Here is a 19,047-nt window from a genome sequence, read left to right as displayed (position 1 = left end):
TATTTATCAATTTTACAAAACCTCCCCAAATTTTTTAGGCAAAAATTCTGTTCTTATCATTTATAATGCTGTAATTACATTACTAGTCTATATTTAGCAGTCCTTGATAGCACCAATTTACATTTTAAAAAACCCTATACTGCTGGTCCTGCATAAATACAAACAACCAAACTTAAACTCTCCAGGAAGATGGTGTTTAGCTCAGCTATCCCATTTTATGCCTTGAATTGACTATTCCTAACCTGTAGGAGGACTTTCAGGTTTTGGCACTTGCTTGGCATGGAAAATTGTCCCTTGTAGACAGCAGAGTTGGTCTCAGCAAAATATACCCGGGGTGGCCGGCGGCCCCTGTCAGCTTCCACAGTGTAATCCAGCTCTGTAGCCAAGGAAAAAAAATGGATCAGAAACATTACCAATATCCAGCAGCCTAGATCCTAGATCAGCGGTGGCGAACCTATGGCACGGGTGCCAAAGGCGGCACTTAGAGCCCTCTCTGTGGGCACACGCATGCCGTTGCCCCAGTCCTAGGCCTTCAGCTGGGTTTTATAAAACCTTTTCGCTTTAGGCCTCCACCGCCGTGTACAAAAAAAGGGTTTAATCAATCAGTCAATTTCAACTTCTTGCGGGAAAAAAAAGATCTTGCAAAGTTGGAATTGATTGAACTTTTTAGTCCCATCCAGTCTGCTGTTACCACCGCAGCCATGCCCACCCAATGGGCCACACCCACCCGGCACTCGATGATGCATAAGTGGGTTTTGGGTTGCAGTTTGGACACTCGGTCTCTAAAAGGTTCGCCATCACTGTCCTAGATTCATTCAGCAATCGTTCAAAGTTATGATGGCACTGAAAAATGAAACTTATGACAGGTTCTTGAACTTTAAGCCATCATAGCTTCCCTGCAGTCTCAGATTGCAAATAGATGCTTGGCAAGCAAAACCAATGAAGCAGCCAGTATGAAACCATAAGTCATGGTCACGTGACATTACAGTTATGGTGATTTAATAACTGCAACTGGAACGGATGTTATATGTTGGCAAAGTCATGTGACATTTCACTTCACCACACCTCTTAGCAATGGAGGTGCCAGTTCCAATTGTAGCTGCTAGGTGAGGAGTATTTGTACAAGAACAATCCTACTTAATTCGAATCAAAGGAAGGCAACAAAAAACAAATATGCCACTAAAGATACTGTAGAGAAACTGGCTCTCATACATTATGGACAAAAATTTCAGGGCCAGCAGACATTGGCAATGAGCGAGTCCCCCAAGCCTCTTTCTTCACAAATGGATTCTCTTAAATGGAACAAATCTTCCCATTTTTACTCACTGATAGTTTCCTTGTATTTGGGGTCTCCAGCACTTTGGGAATAGGAAAAACAGACCTCTACCTTCATGCTGTAAATGAGATGATAAGAAGGGAAAGGAGAAAGAAATAAAAACAATGTGCTCAGTAAAGAATCGGCAGGGACAGATAGCTGAGGTTCCTCCAAACAAAACCCAAAGCCCAAATGCCTTGCTTTTATAAAGAAACACATCATCCTAAATTTAAAATTACACCACACAACAAAGGCATATCAAAACTAAAGCAACAGCACTTGACTTATATTAGGATGTCCTTTATCTGGTAATTAAGCAGTGCCAAACCTTTAGATGGATTGCCCTGTTTTGTCTGCAGCAAGGAATGATATTTCAGATGTTTTTCTTTGAAAAATCAGTTCTTGTGAAGAGAAGAGGAAAAGGTTGCTTTTTCATGCAAAAGGAAGATCCCCTTCTCTCTCTCATCTGCTTTGAATATGAAAATTGTCAAAGCTGCAATTCTGTATATTTTGGTCAAGGACAATTTCATCTTATTTATTTACAGAATTGGTACTCTATAAAGGAGCTTTTCCAATTTGGTGCCCAGGAGATGTACCTACACTGCGATTCTCAGGAATTCCTAGTCATCAGCCTCTGGACAATACCAGGTTAGGAAAGGCTAATTTTAGCAAATAATTATAATTAACTAAAGAGGGAAATGTTATGTGCATATAATGCTATGATAATCCACTTTAGAGAACAGATGCCCCTTTTGTTCATGTTTTCACACCCTTAACAATATATTTTCATTTTGATTCAGTGCTACTTCATATATTCTTAGAAACTGACTTAAGAAAAGCTAAGAAATGTGTTCAGTGCACAAGGCAGATGACAAGTCGGATACGATTTTATATGTGTCATCTCTGCAATGACTTATTTGAGGAAAAATTGCTAACTAAAACAAAAAGGAACCATCATGAATTTAAAGCTGGAAAAAATAGATGTTGACAAAATCAACATTAATAAACCACATCACCCTTAAACTAAGTCCTAGTTTAGAAGTTACAAATGCCTAACACTTCCAGATATTGAAGGATGCCAACTCCCAAACTAATGGCATGCTGGATAGAACTATTGAAAGAGGGAAACGAATCACATCTGCAGGATTAAAATTCCCTCAGCTGGCTTAAAACCTGAAATAATGTGCATCTTATCAAGTCCTCTATCTTCTAGGGGACAGGATGTCCTGTTGTAAAAGCAAATCTACAAGTCTCTTATTCAACTTCTACTCTTAAAAAACAAACAAACAAGAGAAAGGACTCAGCAATGTCCCCATACAGCTTGTTCCAATGTGGCCTTTTACTCTGTTTGCCAGATGTTTTTCTCATTCAAACTTAACTTGAATCTCACCACATTTTGTATAAATACTCTTGTTTCTCCTCCCTGTACTTGGTGGGGAGGGCAAACAATTGTTCTCCTAATTCTTTCCAACATCCTCTAAAATAAACTGAAAGTTGGCAACATGCTGCCCTTTCATCTTCTTTCTGTAGGCTAAATATACTCAGTTGTATCATATTTGTGTTGCCACACACCTTGAATATTTGTGTATTCAGGCATATAAAAATGAAAATAAAATTTACAGGAATGTTATTACCAAGAGTTTTGAGTACATTTGCTTGGGTCCAGAGGGCTTGGAGTAACAGTAAAAGTCTTGTTTAGGATATTGATCACAGGACGGGCTCTGCAGAAAGGCAAAGACAATAGGCATAAGGGAAAACAACAGTGCAAAGAATCAATACATTTTTAATTAAAGTTTTTAATAAATATAAAAATACAAATTAATTAGAATAAAAGAAAAAGTTCAGAAGGTGCAGAAAAAGAAAAGAAAACAAAAATGAAGAAGTAGTTTCCAACTTTCACCATATCAAACATAAACTAATATAACTTTTTATTCACTTTTAAAGTTCCAAATAAAAATAAACTCCTCTTACCTTCATAACATAACTTTTATCTATACATAATCCAAAAATTGTCACCTTTTCAATCCTGATTCAGCAAAAAGTTCATTAGGAAGTACCAGAAATATCAAACAAATAATTTATTCCTAATTTTATATCCCTTCTTTCTGTTCTTCAATCTTGAACTTTAAAACATTCCACATTTAATGGCATTGCAGGATTTGATCTTTCATCAATTTTTGACATTCAAGAGGAGTTTTCAAAGCTTTCACCAGCTAGCCTGTAAATCCCATAAAAAGGCACTGTCCAGAACTCCTTGTGGCAGCTGTTTCCTGTTCAGAATCTTTTCTGGTTTTGTCTTTTGTATTTCCATTTTGGTTATCTCAATTTTGTTATCATCCTTGCCTTCAAACTCAATAATGTCTATGTCAGGTAAAGCCTTTTAAAAAATTCTCAACATCTTGTAAAAAAATATCCACTGAGATTTGTATACTTTTTGAGGTTTTAATGATTAATATCACAGTGGTTAGCCATCAAAAATATCTTTAAGATAGGAAAAAGTTATAGCCAGCTTAGCCATTTTATTTCTTTTCTGCCTGTTTTTTTAATTCCCTCTAGTGTCAATTTGCAACTTTCATCAAGCCTCAGTTCTGATACAGGTTTGGTTCTGTTTCAGTAAATTATTTAATTATACAGTATATTTATTTTCAAATCTCACAACAAAAATAACCTATATTCCAAACTTCTGGTATTAAAAAAATTAAAAAAGTTCTTAAATCAAAATCCCCCCTCCGTTTTTTTATTTTTTGCCATATGTATATCATTTTAAATTCTTAACTCTTGTTTAAAAATTTTTAATTTCAGAGAAGGCTAAACTCATCAGGTATCAAATTAAGCTTGCTGCTCTCAAAGTCTCTAATATCCATAAAGTGCTTAAATTGAATATTTTGAAAATTGATTAAAACACGAGATTGGCTGGTTTAGTGTTCCTATTAAAAGCTCCCCTGTGGCTGAGAGCAAACATGTCATCTCCCTCAGCTTCTGGCACTCAAACCCGTAGAGACCATTGTTTTACAGAATCCTAGCAAGGAGCTACCCTTCAGAACATTTGTCAGCAATCTCTCCTTCTCTCGTTCTCCAGAGAGCTTCGAAGAACCAATCTATGGCTGTTCTTTCATCCTATGCAACAGCTGTTATTTCTGCTCATTTGCAGAGGCATCTTCAGTTAGTCATGACTCACAGCAGAAGCCCAAAAAAGAATCAATATGGTACAGATGTAGTGCATAAATAAAATAAACGATCCCTAATCATGATGGTGATTTCAATTACTCAGTAGAGAAGAAAATGTAGTGTTACATGTGATCATTTGTTCTCTTCCCCAGGACAGGATTCCCTTTTGAATCAGGGTAATTGATAATACAGTCTTCCTCAAAATGATGCTCCTTAGATGAGTGGCACATTGACTTCCATATTCATCAATCCATCAGACCACAAATAGCTGAGGACAGCAGGCTGGAAAGGCTGCCCCAACAGTGAGATTGGAATTTCCTTCTTCTTAAAGAAGATTCCCCTTTTTATTAATCAGAATCAATAAATAGGGAAAAAAACATGACAGCTTTTAACCTCTTTTACCACACTTACCTGAGCAGCAAGATATTTTCTGAGAGAGTTCCCACCAGGAGATCAGGATAGGAATTTCCATCCACATCCATCCCACCACTGAAGGAGTAACCAAAGGTCTTGATGACAGGATTAAAATCTTCCCCACTAATGATCTGCAAGAGGTGCAGAAAATGAGAGGCAAGAAGGATATTTACAAATGAGACCAAGATTTCTTCTTCGTTTGTATATACTGCCATCCATGATGAAGCTGTTGGTGGTCAGGCATATTTGAATGAGCAGTAGGACTACTATTAACATCATTACAATATATTGATCTAACTGGAGAGGAGTTCTGGGACTGTAATGTATATAAAAATATCTTATAAATTGGAGGCAAAGAAATCTTAACTGGAAAAGGCTGACACCATAATTGAAAACAAGAATCTGGGGCTTCAGCTCTCTGATTTCCTGAAAATGAGGGACAACTAGCTGCTTCTCTAAGTCTCAAAGTGGAGATTCTTGCAGAAAACTTGGTATCTTATCTTGTATCTGCTTGAGATTAGAGAAATTTGGTCATTATCAAAGGTGACCAGTTGGTGTGCTAAACCTTAGCTAAGTTTAACATGCTAGAAAACTGAAGACTTTCCCAAAAAATAAAAAAGGAGGCTAAAATTTCCTCAATCCAAGAAGATTATTAACCTACCCATTGTGGTCTTTCCAGTCACTGATTGAACAATATGGGGAGGTGCCACACATAATCTTAGTAATATGCTTCACCCAAAGAGATAAGGATGATAAAGAGATAAGATGATAAAGATGCCTTTACCTGCTGTGGCTTATTAGCAAGGCCACCTACACCACTCTGGTAGATGTATATTTTCCCCGAACCTTCATAGGGTGCCCCAATGGCAATATCTGAAAGGGAAGAGTACAAAGAAGAGAATTTCAATTTTTATGAGATCTCACAGTTCTCATTATACTTCATCTAGATAGGTTTCTTTTTAGGTTCCCACTGGAATTGTATCAAACATATTTTAACATAACTTTTCAAAACGAGTAATTGTATTGCTTCCCATCACTAGTCAAAAATCTAACAAGGAATCTTTTGTTTAGCCCTTATAATAGTTCAGTCATTAGTCAAAGGAAAGCTTGAAGGAATTCTGCTGAGGAAGCGATTGTAGGTGGGCAGTATAGATTCTTGACAATTAAGACAAAATCAGTGTGTGTGTGTGTGTGTGTGTGTGTGTGTGTGGTTGAACTATAGCTATGAAAGGAATTTATTTCTCTTTTCCTGATATCAGATGTATAGTTCAGATAGTCCTTATTTAATGAGCTTTCATTCAGTTTTTTCAGGCCCAAAGAATCAAGAATGATATGTAAAGTTACTTGCCTACAGAGTCTTGCCAGACTAAAGCAATTATCTGCATAATTATAGATATACTCTGTGAACTGCTATGGAGGGTCTGGCTTTGCCCTCTTTCTGTCTATCAAACATTCCAAGTTCAGTCTCTTTACCCTCTGGGAGCGAGTCCTTCCCTCCTTCCATTCCAGACTACATTCTGTCACACTGCTCAAATTTATAAATTGCGCCAAATGAGCAGAATTTACAACCTCTCCTTGAAATTCTAATAGTTGTCTATTTTATTGTGTTCTACCTATAATACTAGATTCTTCCAGACTGCTTGCCTTCCCTTGGAGATAAACAGATAAAGTTCCATGGACCTTAGGGGAGGTTGTGTAAGTCTCTCATGGCTGTACAATGACTCAAAGCTAATTCCCCACTTGATCTTTCTTCCTTACTTGACTGGCAATTTCCCCAGAAACATTGCTTTAGGCCATAAGAAAGGATACGGTCCAACAAGATGTGCCTCAGTAAATAGTAAAACATAATACTGGGACAAGAGCAAACAATTCTAACCTTGGAAATCATCTTTGTTAATGTCGCCAATGTGAGCCACAGAGAAACCAAAGGAAGAACCACTGGGTCCAGTCAGCGTGAGGTTGGGATGGCTGGAAAATGCTCCCCCAAGGTTCATGTAGACATAGACAGACCCACCCTTCTCCTCCTTCTGGTCAAAGTAGTGTGGTGCTCCAATGATTAAGTCCTGCCACCTATTAATGGGAAAAGGCAGAGGAGTCATTTTTACCTATATATCAAAAAATCCATTTAATATTTCTTTCAAGTTCTCCCTCCCATTGACTCACCCATCACTGTTGAGGTCAGCCACAGCAATGGAGCTGCCAAAATAAGAACCCACTTGCTTCCCAGAGAGCAGCAGTCTCTTCTGAAGAGTTCTGTGACCATCACTTGCCATCACAAAGACAGCTCCAGTGTGATTATAGCGGGGGGCCCCAATAATAAAAGAGAACTCTTCTTTATGCAATACATTGGTGCTTGCTTCTGTGGCATATCCTATTAACGTGAAATAACAAACAGGTTATATCGTTGATCTCTCCTCTTCAAAAGAGAGAGAGAGAGAAAGAGAGAGAAAGAGAAAGAGAGAGAGAGATTGCCTCACTTTTATTTATTTGTGGATTCTAGGCAGCATGTTTAACTACCATAAAAACAGTTATAAACATAAAATCAGATAGACAGACCCAACGAAAATAATCTGATTAACAACAAAATCAACAAACAGGAGCCATAAACAAAACATAGACATCAATCCCAGGACTGGGCCAAAGCCTTTTCAGAACTACCAGAACACTAGAAAGAGGGTGCCGTCCTTATCTCTTGGGGGGGGGGATGCTGATTCAGAGCACTAGGGGCCACAACAGAAAAGACACACTTCTGAGGTCCCAAAAAATAGCAATGTTTAATGGAGAAGAGACTTGGAGCAAGTCACTTGGTACAAAATAGGCTCCAGCACAAATAAATGAGCACAAATCAATCAATCAATCTACACACTCACTGGTCAGATTTAGATCATCCTATTTTCAAGTGTGTAGACTTAGGAATGAACAAGCTTCTTGGAAGTATTCATAATCTTTGCTTGTGAAGTGCGTGCAAATTAAGCAATCTTCCACTAATTATAATTTCCCTTTTAGAGTAAGCCATTGAAGAAAGTGTAATCTAATGATGGCCTATTGAGTTATGCCAAAATTAAGCAATTGTTTTTAATTATAAAAAAGCAGAGCAGAAAAGCTTTAAATACATATGTAAATATAATCATGATTTTATTCTGGCTTTGGCTTTTCTGAAAATATTAATTATATTTTTCTTGTTTGGCCAAAAACTATATTAATCTATTTACATCCTGAATCTACTGAACCTGACTATAATATTGTCCTGTACATCAGTGTCTGATTCTAAAGCAAAGCCTGGTGACAACTAGACCCTTTTATGGGGAAAGCTCTCCACTTTAATCCTTCCTGACTTCTTAATTCTCTAGTCTGAGTAAGGCGCAGACCCAGTGTTCACAGCCAGTTTCAAATGAGATGTCTTAATTAATAAATCTCCATCTTGAATATCCCAGTGATCGTCAGAAAGGAGGCTATTAAGTTTTGACCTATACGAAATTTGCTTCTTCTCCGGGGGCCTTTCTATTCAGGGAATCAGCCAGGGCTTAAAAATGAATTGATGTTAAGCATGTGTGGCCTGTTATATATTTAAATTGTGCTATCTATGTTCAGCATGCTGAGTGACATTGGCTGTGAAGATACTACATGTGATACTATATATCACAAATTATTTCTGTGATTTCTTTTTTTAGTCCAGTGTGTTCTTGTCAATTACATGTTCACGACTGATGGGACCCAGGAAGCGTGCTTTCTGTGTCATAGCTACTGCTTTCTGGAACAATATCCCTCCCCTCTCTTCCCAGGATACATATGGCTCTCATCTCCATCAAGCCCTGGCGGTGCTCTCAAGCCTGGGATTAGAGTCTCTGTGGAGCCACTGTCTTTTTGAATTTCATTGCTGTTGTTTTGTCTGGGCAGTTATATTGTTTCAGTTGGATACATATTGGATATATATAGAGTCTTTTTGGAGCCTCAATAAATCCAATAAATAAAGAAAATAAAAATGAAGTGCAGGAGAGGCAGGCACTCCATTGCACTAAATCATATTTTCAGCTTGACAAAGTGAGAGTTAAGTGCAATTACCCAGGTAAATGTGTCTAGTTTTCCGATCTGGATAGGATAATTCCACTTGGTCCCAAATTCCTGGGTAGCTCACATAAGTCGTTCCTGTGGTTAAAAAAAAAAAAAGTGCATATAATCTTTAGCATTCTAATAAAATACAAATCAAAAGCCACTATACCTTTTAATGCTGTTTGAAAAGATTGTTTCCTTTCTTCCCAAGCTCTCGCCTCTCAGTCACATCACAGAAGTGTTAAGTCCTTTGTTCGCATGCGAATGATGAAGACACATTGTGATGATCAACAAACACTTTATTCTCCTTCTACTACAACCAAGCAAAACACAAAGGCACGCAGGCCTTTTTATATGGCCAGAAGCCCGAACAGTGTCAAGTAATAGGAACAGAGCGTTTTTGCGCCTTGCGCATGCGCACAAGGCTGGTGCCGCTCTGTCTGGTCCCGGGCAGCTTTTGGAATGCCCGGGACCAATGCAACGTCCCTCCCCCCTAGATGGAACATACTTCGCGTACGCACATGTACATCGTGCACTGGGAAGAGTGACATACAGCTGCATTATTCAAATGCAAAAAGTGTGGAATACTCGAGTCTGCACTCAGGCAAACCCCCTTCAATATTTATTAACACAAATAAATGTAACCGAAATCAAAATAATGCAAAATAATCTACCCACGAGTTACTCCATTCATTCAGGAGCCTCATAAGAAGGTCCCTCATGATTTGACAGCAATCTCACAAAGTCTCTTAGATGTTTGGGTGGGCACTTGGCCCGCTGCGACCTTCTAAGGGCCGGTGATGTTGCCTGGCTGACCTGCTCGCCTACCAAGCTAGGCAGGACAGAGCGTTGCTGCCCCAAATATCTAGGTGACCCTGGTGAGGGTGCCTGGCCTACCTGCTCACCTACGAGGCTAGGCAGGCCAGGGCTTTCGTGCGCCGGATACCCGGTTGACCCTCCCAGCTGCTGACTGGCTGGACCCTCTGAGTCCAGACCAGAATACCTTGGAGGGGTGGAAGTCCCCAAATCCTCTTAGGAACACTGTCCCTCAAGCCCAAGGCCAGCAGATGGAGAGGCCTGAGTAGTGGAAGTGCCCCAGTACTCTGTAGTCGAGCACATGCCCGTGGTGCCAGAGTCAGGAGCCGCCTCCATGTCAACCCCCTTAGCTGGTGACTTCCTCTTGGGAGCAATTGCAGAATTGTGCAAGCCCCTTTTCTCTTGCTGCTTGTGATTTGTGTGGATACTCCCGGTCAGTCTCCCTGTCTGGAGCACTATCTGACATATATGAATACTGTGGATACCCCCTGTTTGGCTCCCTGTCTGGAGTAATTGTGGATATGTGGGATGACCCCCTATCCAGTGAATTCCTGTTAGGAGCACTTGCGGAACCTTGGGATGAATCCCAAACAGCCTCAGTAGCAGCTAGTGAGGGCCTGTTAGGCCTGGGAACCTGTGAACCAGAATGCATATTATGATCTTTCTGCCCCCCCCCCCAGAGCAGAGCCAGGATCGGAAGGGTGGCAGTCCAGTCTCCAATGCAGTTGGTCTACGTGTCTGCGAAGAATGCGGCCGTCAACCAAGGCAACTTCGTATGACAACGGCCCAGAGACCTTGCAGACCACAGCTGTGACCCAGAGATGTCCAGGCCCATAGTTTCTTGCCCAAACCGGATCACCCACGTGGAGTCTCCTAGGTGTCCTCGGTTGTGACACCTGTGGAGCTGCCCAGTCAGAGTGCAGCCTGTCCAGTTTGGTGATGAGGCGGTGACCCCTGCGGAGTTCAGGAGGGCTCTTCCCTGCAGCTGTGCATGGCGTGATGCAGTGTGCAAGAAGGAAATCTGCTAACCTGTGATGCCAGTTACCGTAAGTCAGTTTCTTGAGAGCATCTTTGGTGATGCACACCATTCTCTCTGCCAATCCGTTGGAGGATAAATGGAAGGGAGCCGACAATGCATGCTGGATCAGGTTGGCCTGAAGGAAAGCCTGGAACTCAGAAGAAGTAAATTGAGGGCTATTATCTGAAACTAGAACATCTGAAAGACCGTGTGATGCAAAAATTCCTCTCAACACCTGGATGGTCCTGGCAGTAGTAGTGGAGGAAACAGGAACAACCTCTAGCCACTTTGAATGGCTATCAACAACAACCAGGAAGAATTGCCCCTGAAAGGGCCCAGCATAATCTATATGCACCCTAGATCATGAGGTTTGAGTTTCTTCCACCTATGTACTGGGGCCTGAGGCATTTCAGGCCGAGACTGTTGGCACAGCTGGCACCCGTGCACCTGAGCCTCAATAGCCTTATCAAGCCCAGGCCACCAAAGATGGCTGCGCGCAAGCGCTTTCATCCTTTCAATTCCAAGATGTCCCTCATGCAGAGAGATCAAGATTCTAGACCTCAATGAGGCTGGGATTACGACCCTGCTACCCCATAACAGGCAACCCTTGAAAGTGAAAAACTCATGCTTCTTGTGCCAGAAGCTTTGGAACTCAGTATCTGGGCACTTGTCAGGCCATCCTGACAACACCCATGTCAGCATGCGTGTAAGCGTGTGATCAGTGGCAGTTTCTGCAGCCACATCCCTAGCATTGAGGGGAGATTCAGGCAACTCCTGAATGGAGAGAATATTGATGGCAGGAGCAGGGTCTGCTTCTACTGTTTTAGAGGTAATTTGCTTAGGCCAGAGGTAGGCAACCTTGGCTCTTTTATGACTCGTGGACTTCAACTCCCAGAATTCCTGAGCCAGCCATGCTGAGGGGAAAGGGAGAGGTTTCCAAGCTGAGCTATGCTGGCTCAGGAATTCTGGGAGTTGAAGTCCATGAGTCATAAAAGAGCCAAGGTTGTCTACCCCTGGCTTAGGCCATCTGCATGACCCATTTCTTTTCCCGGTTTGTGAACTAAAGTGTAGTCATATGCTGACAGGAAAATGGACCATCTCAGCATACGAGGAGAAATGATATATGGAGTCTGTTTATTAGTGGTAAACAACTCCAGCAGAGGCTTATGATCTGTATAGACCGTGAAGTGGCGGCCATATAAGAAATCATGGAATTTCTTTATGCCAGCCACTATGGCCAAGGCTTCTCTGTCAATCTGAGCGTAATTTCACTCTGCAGATGACAAGAGTCCTTGAGTAATAGACTTGTGTCCCATCAGCCTGCAGATGACTAAGTACTGCATTAGGAGATGCATCACATGCGATACAAACAGGCAATTGCTCATTGAAATGCGCTAAAACAGCATTAGAAGTGAGCAAGGCCTTAACCTCATTGAAGCTCTTTTCATGGACTTTAGTCCACTGCAATGGAGCTGCTTGTCTAAGAGCCTATGTAACAGCTCTGCCACTGCAGCTTTGTGTGGGAGAAATGCATGGTAAAAGTTAAATAGCCCCAAGAAGGCTTCCAGCTCACTCTTGGACTTAGGGCTTGGGGCCTGCTGGATAGCTTGCAATTTAGTTTTAGCAGGGTGAATGCCTTGGGCATCAATCCTGAATCCTAAGAAGTCAGTGCAAGTGACTCCTATCTTGCATTTGTCCTTCTTTAGTTTAAGCCCTGCTTTTTGAAAATGAAGCAAGACAGACCTTAAACTCTCTGCTAAATTTTGAGATGACTCCCCAGCAATGAGGACGTCATCGAAGTAGAGACAGACCCCAGGAATACCTCGAAGTGTGCTCTCCATGACACTTTGGAATATGCCAGGGGCTACATTTACCCCAAATTGCAGTCTCTTGACCTTGAAGCCCCCCTGTGAGTTACAATAGTCTGGGCCTCTGCAGCTGCCTCATCAACAGGTAACTATTGATAGGCCTGTGCCAGGTCAAGTTTCGCAACTATGCGCTCTCCCCTTGAGGGAGGTCAGAATGTAGCTTACCACAGGCACTGGATAAGTATGCTGCTGCAGCGCCTTATTCAGTGTGCACTTATAGTCTGCACATATACGTATTTCCCCATTAGCCTTTAGAGGCGTTACTATGGGGGTTTCCCATGGACTAGCAATTTGTCCAGCTCAGCATCTATCTTACCCTTGAGGGCAAAAGGTACCCTCCTAGCTTAACACTGATGGTTAAGTCTAACCGTAGATCCTAGCTCTGAACTAAGCACATCTGCAAACTCCTTGCAAACCTCTGCAAAGCCCAGTGTTTGCAAGCTGTGCAGCCCATTTACTTGGATTCCCAGAGCCTCGAACCAATCAAGTCCAATCAGACTTGTACGTTCACCCCCAACTACCACATCTAGGGAACCTTCAAAATCCTTATACTGTACCCTAAGGGTGGCCTCCCCCTTCACACACACCATAGAATTTTGAAAGTCAGTGAGTATTAGATTTGATGGCCTGAGTTTAACTCGAAGGCCACTACTGGTGCAAATCCTTTTGAAATTGTTTAATTGAAATAATAGAAAGAGCGGACCCTGTGTCTAACTCCATCAGTAAGGGAACCCCTTGTAACCTAACATTTATGGCAAGTTTCTTCTTAAGGGGCTTGTGTGTGCCTGTTCACAGAATGCTCCTACGCGATGCACAGAAACCCACCATATGTTGGCTGGGGACCCTGGTACCTTTCTGAAGCAATTCTTCCCGAGGTTGAACCTTCTGGCGACCCAAACAGACAGATGCAATGTGGCCTTGCCTGCCACACGCCCTGCAAATGGCGGAATGGAACCTGCAGTCGGCTCGCTTGTGGCATCCTCCACACCCGAAGCATTGAAGAGATGCTGGGGCTTTGTCCAGATGTCCCTTCAGCCTCCTCTCAGCTGGCTGGTGAAGTCTGTCCACCTCCTCTTCAGGATCTGCTTCTGATCCTTGATGGATGGTAGCGGTGTCTGGAGGGTTCCTGGCGAGGTGTAAGGCCTTCACAGCCCTGCCTGCTGCTTCCTCAGCTGCCACCTCTGGCAACGCATCTTGGAAGGAGATATCTTCTTTTGCAAAAATCTTTTGTTGTAAGTCTCTGCTCCTTAAGCCACAGACAAAACGATCTCACAGCCTCTCTTCTAGATTCTTGAACTCACAAGGTCTGGCTGCTTGCCTTGAGGCTGCAATAAAGTCCGCAGCAGATTTACCTGGCCTCTAGTCTCTCTGCTTGAATGTGTGCCTCCAAGCAATGATGGATAACTTTGGCTGGAAGTGTTCCTTCAACATTTTCTTCAAGTCAGCATATGTTACTGACTCCAGAGATGCAGGGGCCACCAGATTCTCTGCGATATCAAAAGCTTCCTGTCCACAGGCACACAAAAGAGTTGCTGCCTTCAGGCCGTCTTCTCTTATCTGATTTACTCTGAAGTAGTTCTCCACCCGTGCTATGTAGGAATTCCATCTCTCTGAGTGGGAGACATCAAAATCAGACAAGTGGCCAATCTTCAACATCGTAAGTTACGACCTTCACCACTCACTTCCTCTGCAAGCTACTGTTTGGGAAAGGGTCCTTTAGCCGAGCTCACCCTCCAGCGATGCTGTACTGGCAGGCTGAGACGCTGATTCAGATGACGTCTTCCCCCTCTTCAGGACTTCCTAGGTGAGTCCTTACTTCTTTTTCTTAGGCTTGCAGAGAATCCCATCTTCGTTGCCAGTGTTAAGTCCTTTGTTCGCGTGCGAATGATGAAGACACATTGTGATGATCAACAAACACTTTATTCTCCTTCTACAACAACCAAGCAAAACACAAAGGCATGCAGGCTTTTTATATGGCCAGAAGCCCGAACAGTGTCAACCAATAGGAACATAGCGTTTTTGCACCTTGCGCATGCGCACAAGGCTGGCGCCGTTCTGTCTGGTCCTGGACAACTTTTGGAATGCCCGGGACCAAGGCAACATCCTGAGCCTGCTTTTGCAGGCTCAGGACAGAACAAGAAGAATGATAAAAAGCTTATGTCTCAGCTTTGTGAAGAGACATGAGGGGCTGAGGGTTTTTAGGTGTTAAAGCATGCGCACAAGGCTGGCGCCGTTCTGTCTGGTCCTGGACAACTTTTGGAATGCCCGGGACCAAGGCAACATCCTGAGCCTGCTTTTGCAGGCTCAGGACAGAACAAGAAGAATGATTAAAAGCTTATGTCTCAGCTTTGTGAAGAGACATGAGGGGCTGAGGGTTTTTAGGTGTTAAAGCAAAGGTGGAGTGATGTCTTCCTCAATGGTATTTACACATTCTCACACAAACACAGATCCTTAGCAGATATGCTCCAAACAGTGGAGAATGCTTTCATGTTGTGTTGAACAATTGTCATGTATACTCCCTGTATACGCAAGGAGATGGACAAGAAAAATACTTCTTTCAATATTTTCATTTTCAAACACCAGAAAAGGCCTGAACAATTCAGCATTATTTTGAATTCCTGCATTACTCTGAGACAGTAATAATCAAACTCTTCTCTCTCAACTGCTTTTTGCTGGAATACAGAGAGAATAAGGATTGTGAGATTTATGAAGGGGGGGAGGAGGAGGAGGAGGAGGAGGAAGAGATAATTCAGAAGCAAGAACCAGAGATAGTAAGAAAGAAAGTTCAGTTGATATAAAAGGGAACAAACTGAAAAAATGAAAAATGAAGAGGCAGAAAGCTGAGATCAAGAAAGAAAGGGATTGTACTGAAAGCAAAAAACAGAGGGGATAATTATCTGGGCTATGCTTGGACAATATGACTATCAGAATCAGAATCTTCTACACTTAATCAACTTCTGTAAGTTGCAGTTGATGTTCAATCATTTTCTAAATGTGTAAATGAGACAATCTTCTTCTGTCTTTTCCACTTTTTTAGCCGAAAAAAATGGTTGGGGAATTCAAAGTGATACAAACAAAATGTAGCCACTAATGGTCAGAATGACTTTATCTCAGCCTCCACTTTTTTCTGCCTTTTTTTCTCCCTTGACCAACTGGCTGTGAGGAAGAAAAAGGAAAAGGATGTGAAAGATGGCATATGAAAGAAGTCCTTACTTGCAGAGCTGTTTTAACAAATTATCTTGGAACAGGTGAAAAAAAAATCAACATTTCAGTCAATGCTTATTCAGAAGACAGTTGACTGTGGTTAGTTCCTTCCCTTTTTTCAAGCAAATATATTTAATTTTAAGCATCTTAGTCCATTCATTTATAGCAACAGCAGCAACAACAATAATAATACTTGGTTGATTAATCATTAGCTCATATTCTAATTAAATAATGCCCTAAAACTATTTGAGACTGACACATATGAAAGGTGTAAAACAAAGTAGGGAATAAGCAATTAAAGCCACAAACCTTGCCAATGGTAAGCTCCTGGAGCTCCAAAATAGACGAAGTTGTCTGTGAAGCCACCACTGATGCCCATTTGGCACATGCCTGTATTCTCCAAGTCTGAGTTGGCAGCACACATCTCATTATAAGTTTGCCACGAATCATTCACCTGATGGCGCAAGTCATTGCTATGGATATAGCATGTCCCTACCATGCGCCTCTGATGTTCACTGCCAAAAATCCGAATGTACCGGTGAGCACAAGCCTTGAAAAATAAAATTAAGCAAGACTTTAGTCCGAAGTGAAAGAGACTAAGGCATTCCAAGTTCTGTGAAAGACACTCTATATGGTTTACACAGCTTACCATAACACATATTTTTAAATTTGTTAACTATATCTGACTTTGTACTTCTTAAGTATTAAACCGGAGTTTAAAAATCACAATGCTTGGATTTTTACGGTATCTAATTCATAGCATGGCTTGGGGGGGGGAAGCCTTCTGACTTGGAAATCCTCATTCATATGGAGTGGAACTGAATCCAAATCATAATCAAACTTGAGATAACCATAACATTATATTAAGCTTTTCTATAGGAATAAATGACACAAAGAGATTATCCACTGTTAATTTTGTTGAACTTTGTTCAAACTGTGATTTGAAAGTCCTAGAAATCCTTCTACACAAACAACTTCAAGCATCAACTATATCCACTGAATAGCACCAGGGAAGAAAGGGAAAGGAAGGGAAAAGCAATAATACAAGTTTCCTGAGAAAGCTCAACTCCCTGCAAAGGAATTCCGCAGATGACATCTTCTGTTACATAGAAACAACTGGCCCAAGTGATATCCACAGCTTGTTCACCAAGACCATCTTGCTTTCCCTGCTCAGAGCTGTTTCTTGAATTTCTGCTAATTCCTCCTGAAAATGTTTTTGAAAGATTTAAATGCGCTGATATGGCAGAGAATCAGAACAGCCAAGGGCTGTTATTGCCTAGAAGGTAGAAGGGGAGGTGGTTTACATGTGGGAGAAAAGGCAAGGATAAGCCAAGAACGAACGGTGTGCCTGTCTGAAGAATATTTTTAATGAGAACAGGTACTTCTGTGATACTGTAAGAAAAGACAAAACAGGTAGTCCTCTAAGGCAAATTTCCTCACTTATATGAATGGAATTTGACACCTTATCCCTAAGATGATAGGACAAGCTTGCATTCTGACTCACTTGAGCACCACATCATGGACCTAGGTAGGAGCATTCTTATTTTCATCTATTCAACTTTGCTAATTAAATATATTTGTTACTGGTCTTGAAATACTTTCATTAAAAAATCACAGGTCAAAGTCAGATAACATGCTAATATAATACTAATAATGTTGGACTGCTTAGATTACTTTTTTGTATTTTCTTGAAAGGACCTCAGATTATCTAAGACAAGCTCAGAATTCAGATAGCTGCCTTAGGCCTAGAAAGGATTCTTTTCTTGACTGGCTTAAAATACTTACCCTAGAACAGCGGTTCTCAACCTATGGGTCGCGACCCCATTTGGGGTCGATCGACCATTTCTCGGGGGTCGCCAAACAAGGCAATCCGCCATTTTTCCCCCTCGGGGGGGCGCCGCGCATGCGCACTGCGCATGGGGGGCGCCGCGCATGTGCACCACGCAAGGGGGGCGGCGCACATGGGGCGCTGCCGCGCATGCGTGGCACGTTTGTGTGACGGGGGTCGCCGTCACACAAATGTTGAGAAGCACTGCCCTAGAAGTTCTCAGTTTTGGTCCCTAAATAGTATCAGGCTTTCTTTATCCCAGGAATAAATATTCCATATTGTGGAGACTGCTACTAAGAAGGTACACTTCTGGAATCCTATTTTCACCACATTGTGATAGGAAACTACTGTAGGCATTCTTGGGATGAAAGCACAGGGAAGGTGGGTTCTGATTGAAAAAGACTATTCTGCAAACACATGGGTTCCAAGACATGTATGGCTTTAAAAATTAAAGTCAGCACTTTGAGTTGGCCCTGGAAACCTATCGGTAGCAACCTCAACATAGCTGTCACATTGCTGAACGTAACTTTTCCCATCAGCAATTTGCCTGCTGTATTTTGAACCAACTGAAACTTCCAAATCAACTTCAAGGGTAGCCTCATACAGTACTTGCATAGGGCAGGTAGAAGGGGAATCTAAACATAAGAAAACAAAGTTCTCTGTCCACAAAGGAAACCTTTTGGTTAGATTCAGCAAGCCTCTATTAAAATTCCAAAGGTTTTCCTCATCAGAGTTCTGAAGTAGTTATGGAGCAAATGATATGGCATTACAGCAGCACATGGGATAAACAGCGAAAAAGCATAGGAAAACTGGACAGCTTATAATATTTTGGGTCCAGTTTCCCACACCACTGATTCTCCCCGATTCACATCATTAGCTCAATAGATAACTTTAAGGGAGAAGGGAAGATTCAAAAGCAGCAGAAATAATCTTTTCTCACATATTTTATACTCACCATTATTCGCCCATAAAGTTTACGCTGGCTTGCTACCACCACCCCCAGCCACATGTCTTCAACAATATTATTTTGCGGATCACCTAAAAGTACAGGGAGTGAAAACAAAATCAAAACCCCCAAAGGAAAAATATGATTAGAAAAGGATCCATCTTCTTGCCATATTCCCTTTTTTATATTGATTTTATTAAACATCACAGTTGAATAATAAAAACTAATACAAACTAAAAGCATAAAAGTATATTGTATATTTATTGTTTTGAATAAAAAAAACTATAAGATTAAAAATTGGACACTAGAGGGAACTAGAAGTAAAGAATACAATTAAAGAAGAACACTGGAATTCAATTTACAAATACAAAATGAAGCAAAATATTCTAACATTTTGAAGGGTATTTTAAGAAGTTAATA

The 19,047-nt window shown here is 41.4% G+C and overlaps 1 protein-coding gene across 3 annotated transcripts in view; it reads right to left on the bottom strand.

Annotated features, from left to right (window-relative positions):
* ITGA3 (integrin subunit alpha 3) overlaps positions 1 to 19,047 on the bottom strand; it is a 93,150-nt gene that overhangs the window by 23,879 nt on the left and 50,224 nt on the right. For all 3 annotated transcript variants that reach the window (XR_005555476.1, XR_005555477.1, XM_039333083.1), the window contains exons 3-12: positions 18,637 to 18,719; positions 16,163 to 16,403; positions 8,960 to 9,043; positions 7,061 to 7,268; positions 6,774 to 6,967; positions 5,682 to 5,770; positions 4,895 to 5,028; positions 2,950 to 3,036; positions 1,327 to 1,394; positions 243 to 376 (exon numbers count right to left, since the gene is read on the bottom strand). Coding sequence is in view for 1 of the 3 variants with exons in the window: in XM_039333083.1 (XP_039189017.1) it covers positions 243 to 376; positions 1,327 to 1,394; positions 2,950 to 3,036; positions 4,895 to 5,028; positions 5,682 to 5,770; positions 6,774 to 6,967; positions 7,061 to 7,268; positions 8,960 to 9,043; positions 16,163 to 16,403; positions 18,637 to 18,719 (1,322 nt within the window). In the remaining 2 variants the exon portion in view is untranslated. The remainder of the gene's footprint in view (positions 1 to 242; positions 377 to 1,326; positions 1,395 to 2,949; positions 3,037 to 4,894; positions 5,029 to 5,681; positions 5,771 to 6,773; positions 6,968 to 7,060; positions 7,269 to 8,959; positions 9,044 to 16,162; positions 16,404 to 18,636; positions 18,720 to 19,047) is intronic.

Source organism: Crotalus tigris, unplaced genomic scaffold, assembly GCF_016545835.1.
Source record: "Crotalus tigris isolate CLP2741 ecotype Arizona unplaced genomic scaffold, ASM1654583v1 scf7180000024472.5447098, whole genome shotgun sequence".
Lineage (NCBI taxonomy): Eukaryota > Metazoa > Chordata > Lepidosauria > Squamata > Viperidae > Crotalus > Crotalus tigris.
The sequence above is the reverse complement of the archived record's forward strand: the minus strand, read 5'-3'. Positions and strand labels throughout refer to the sequence as shown.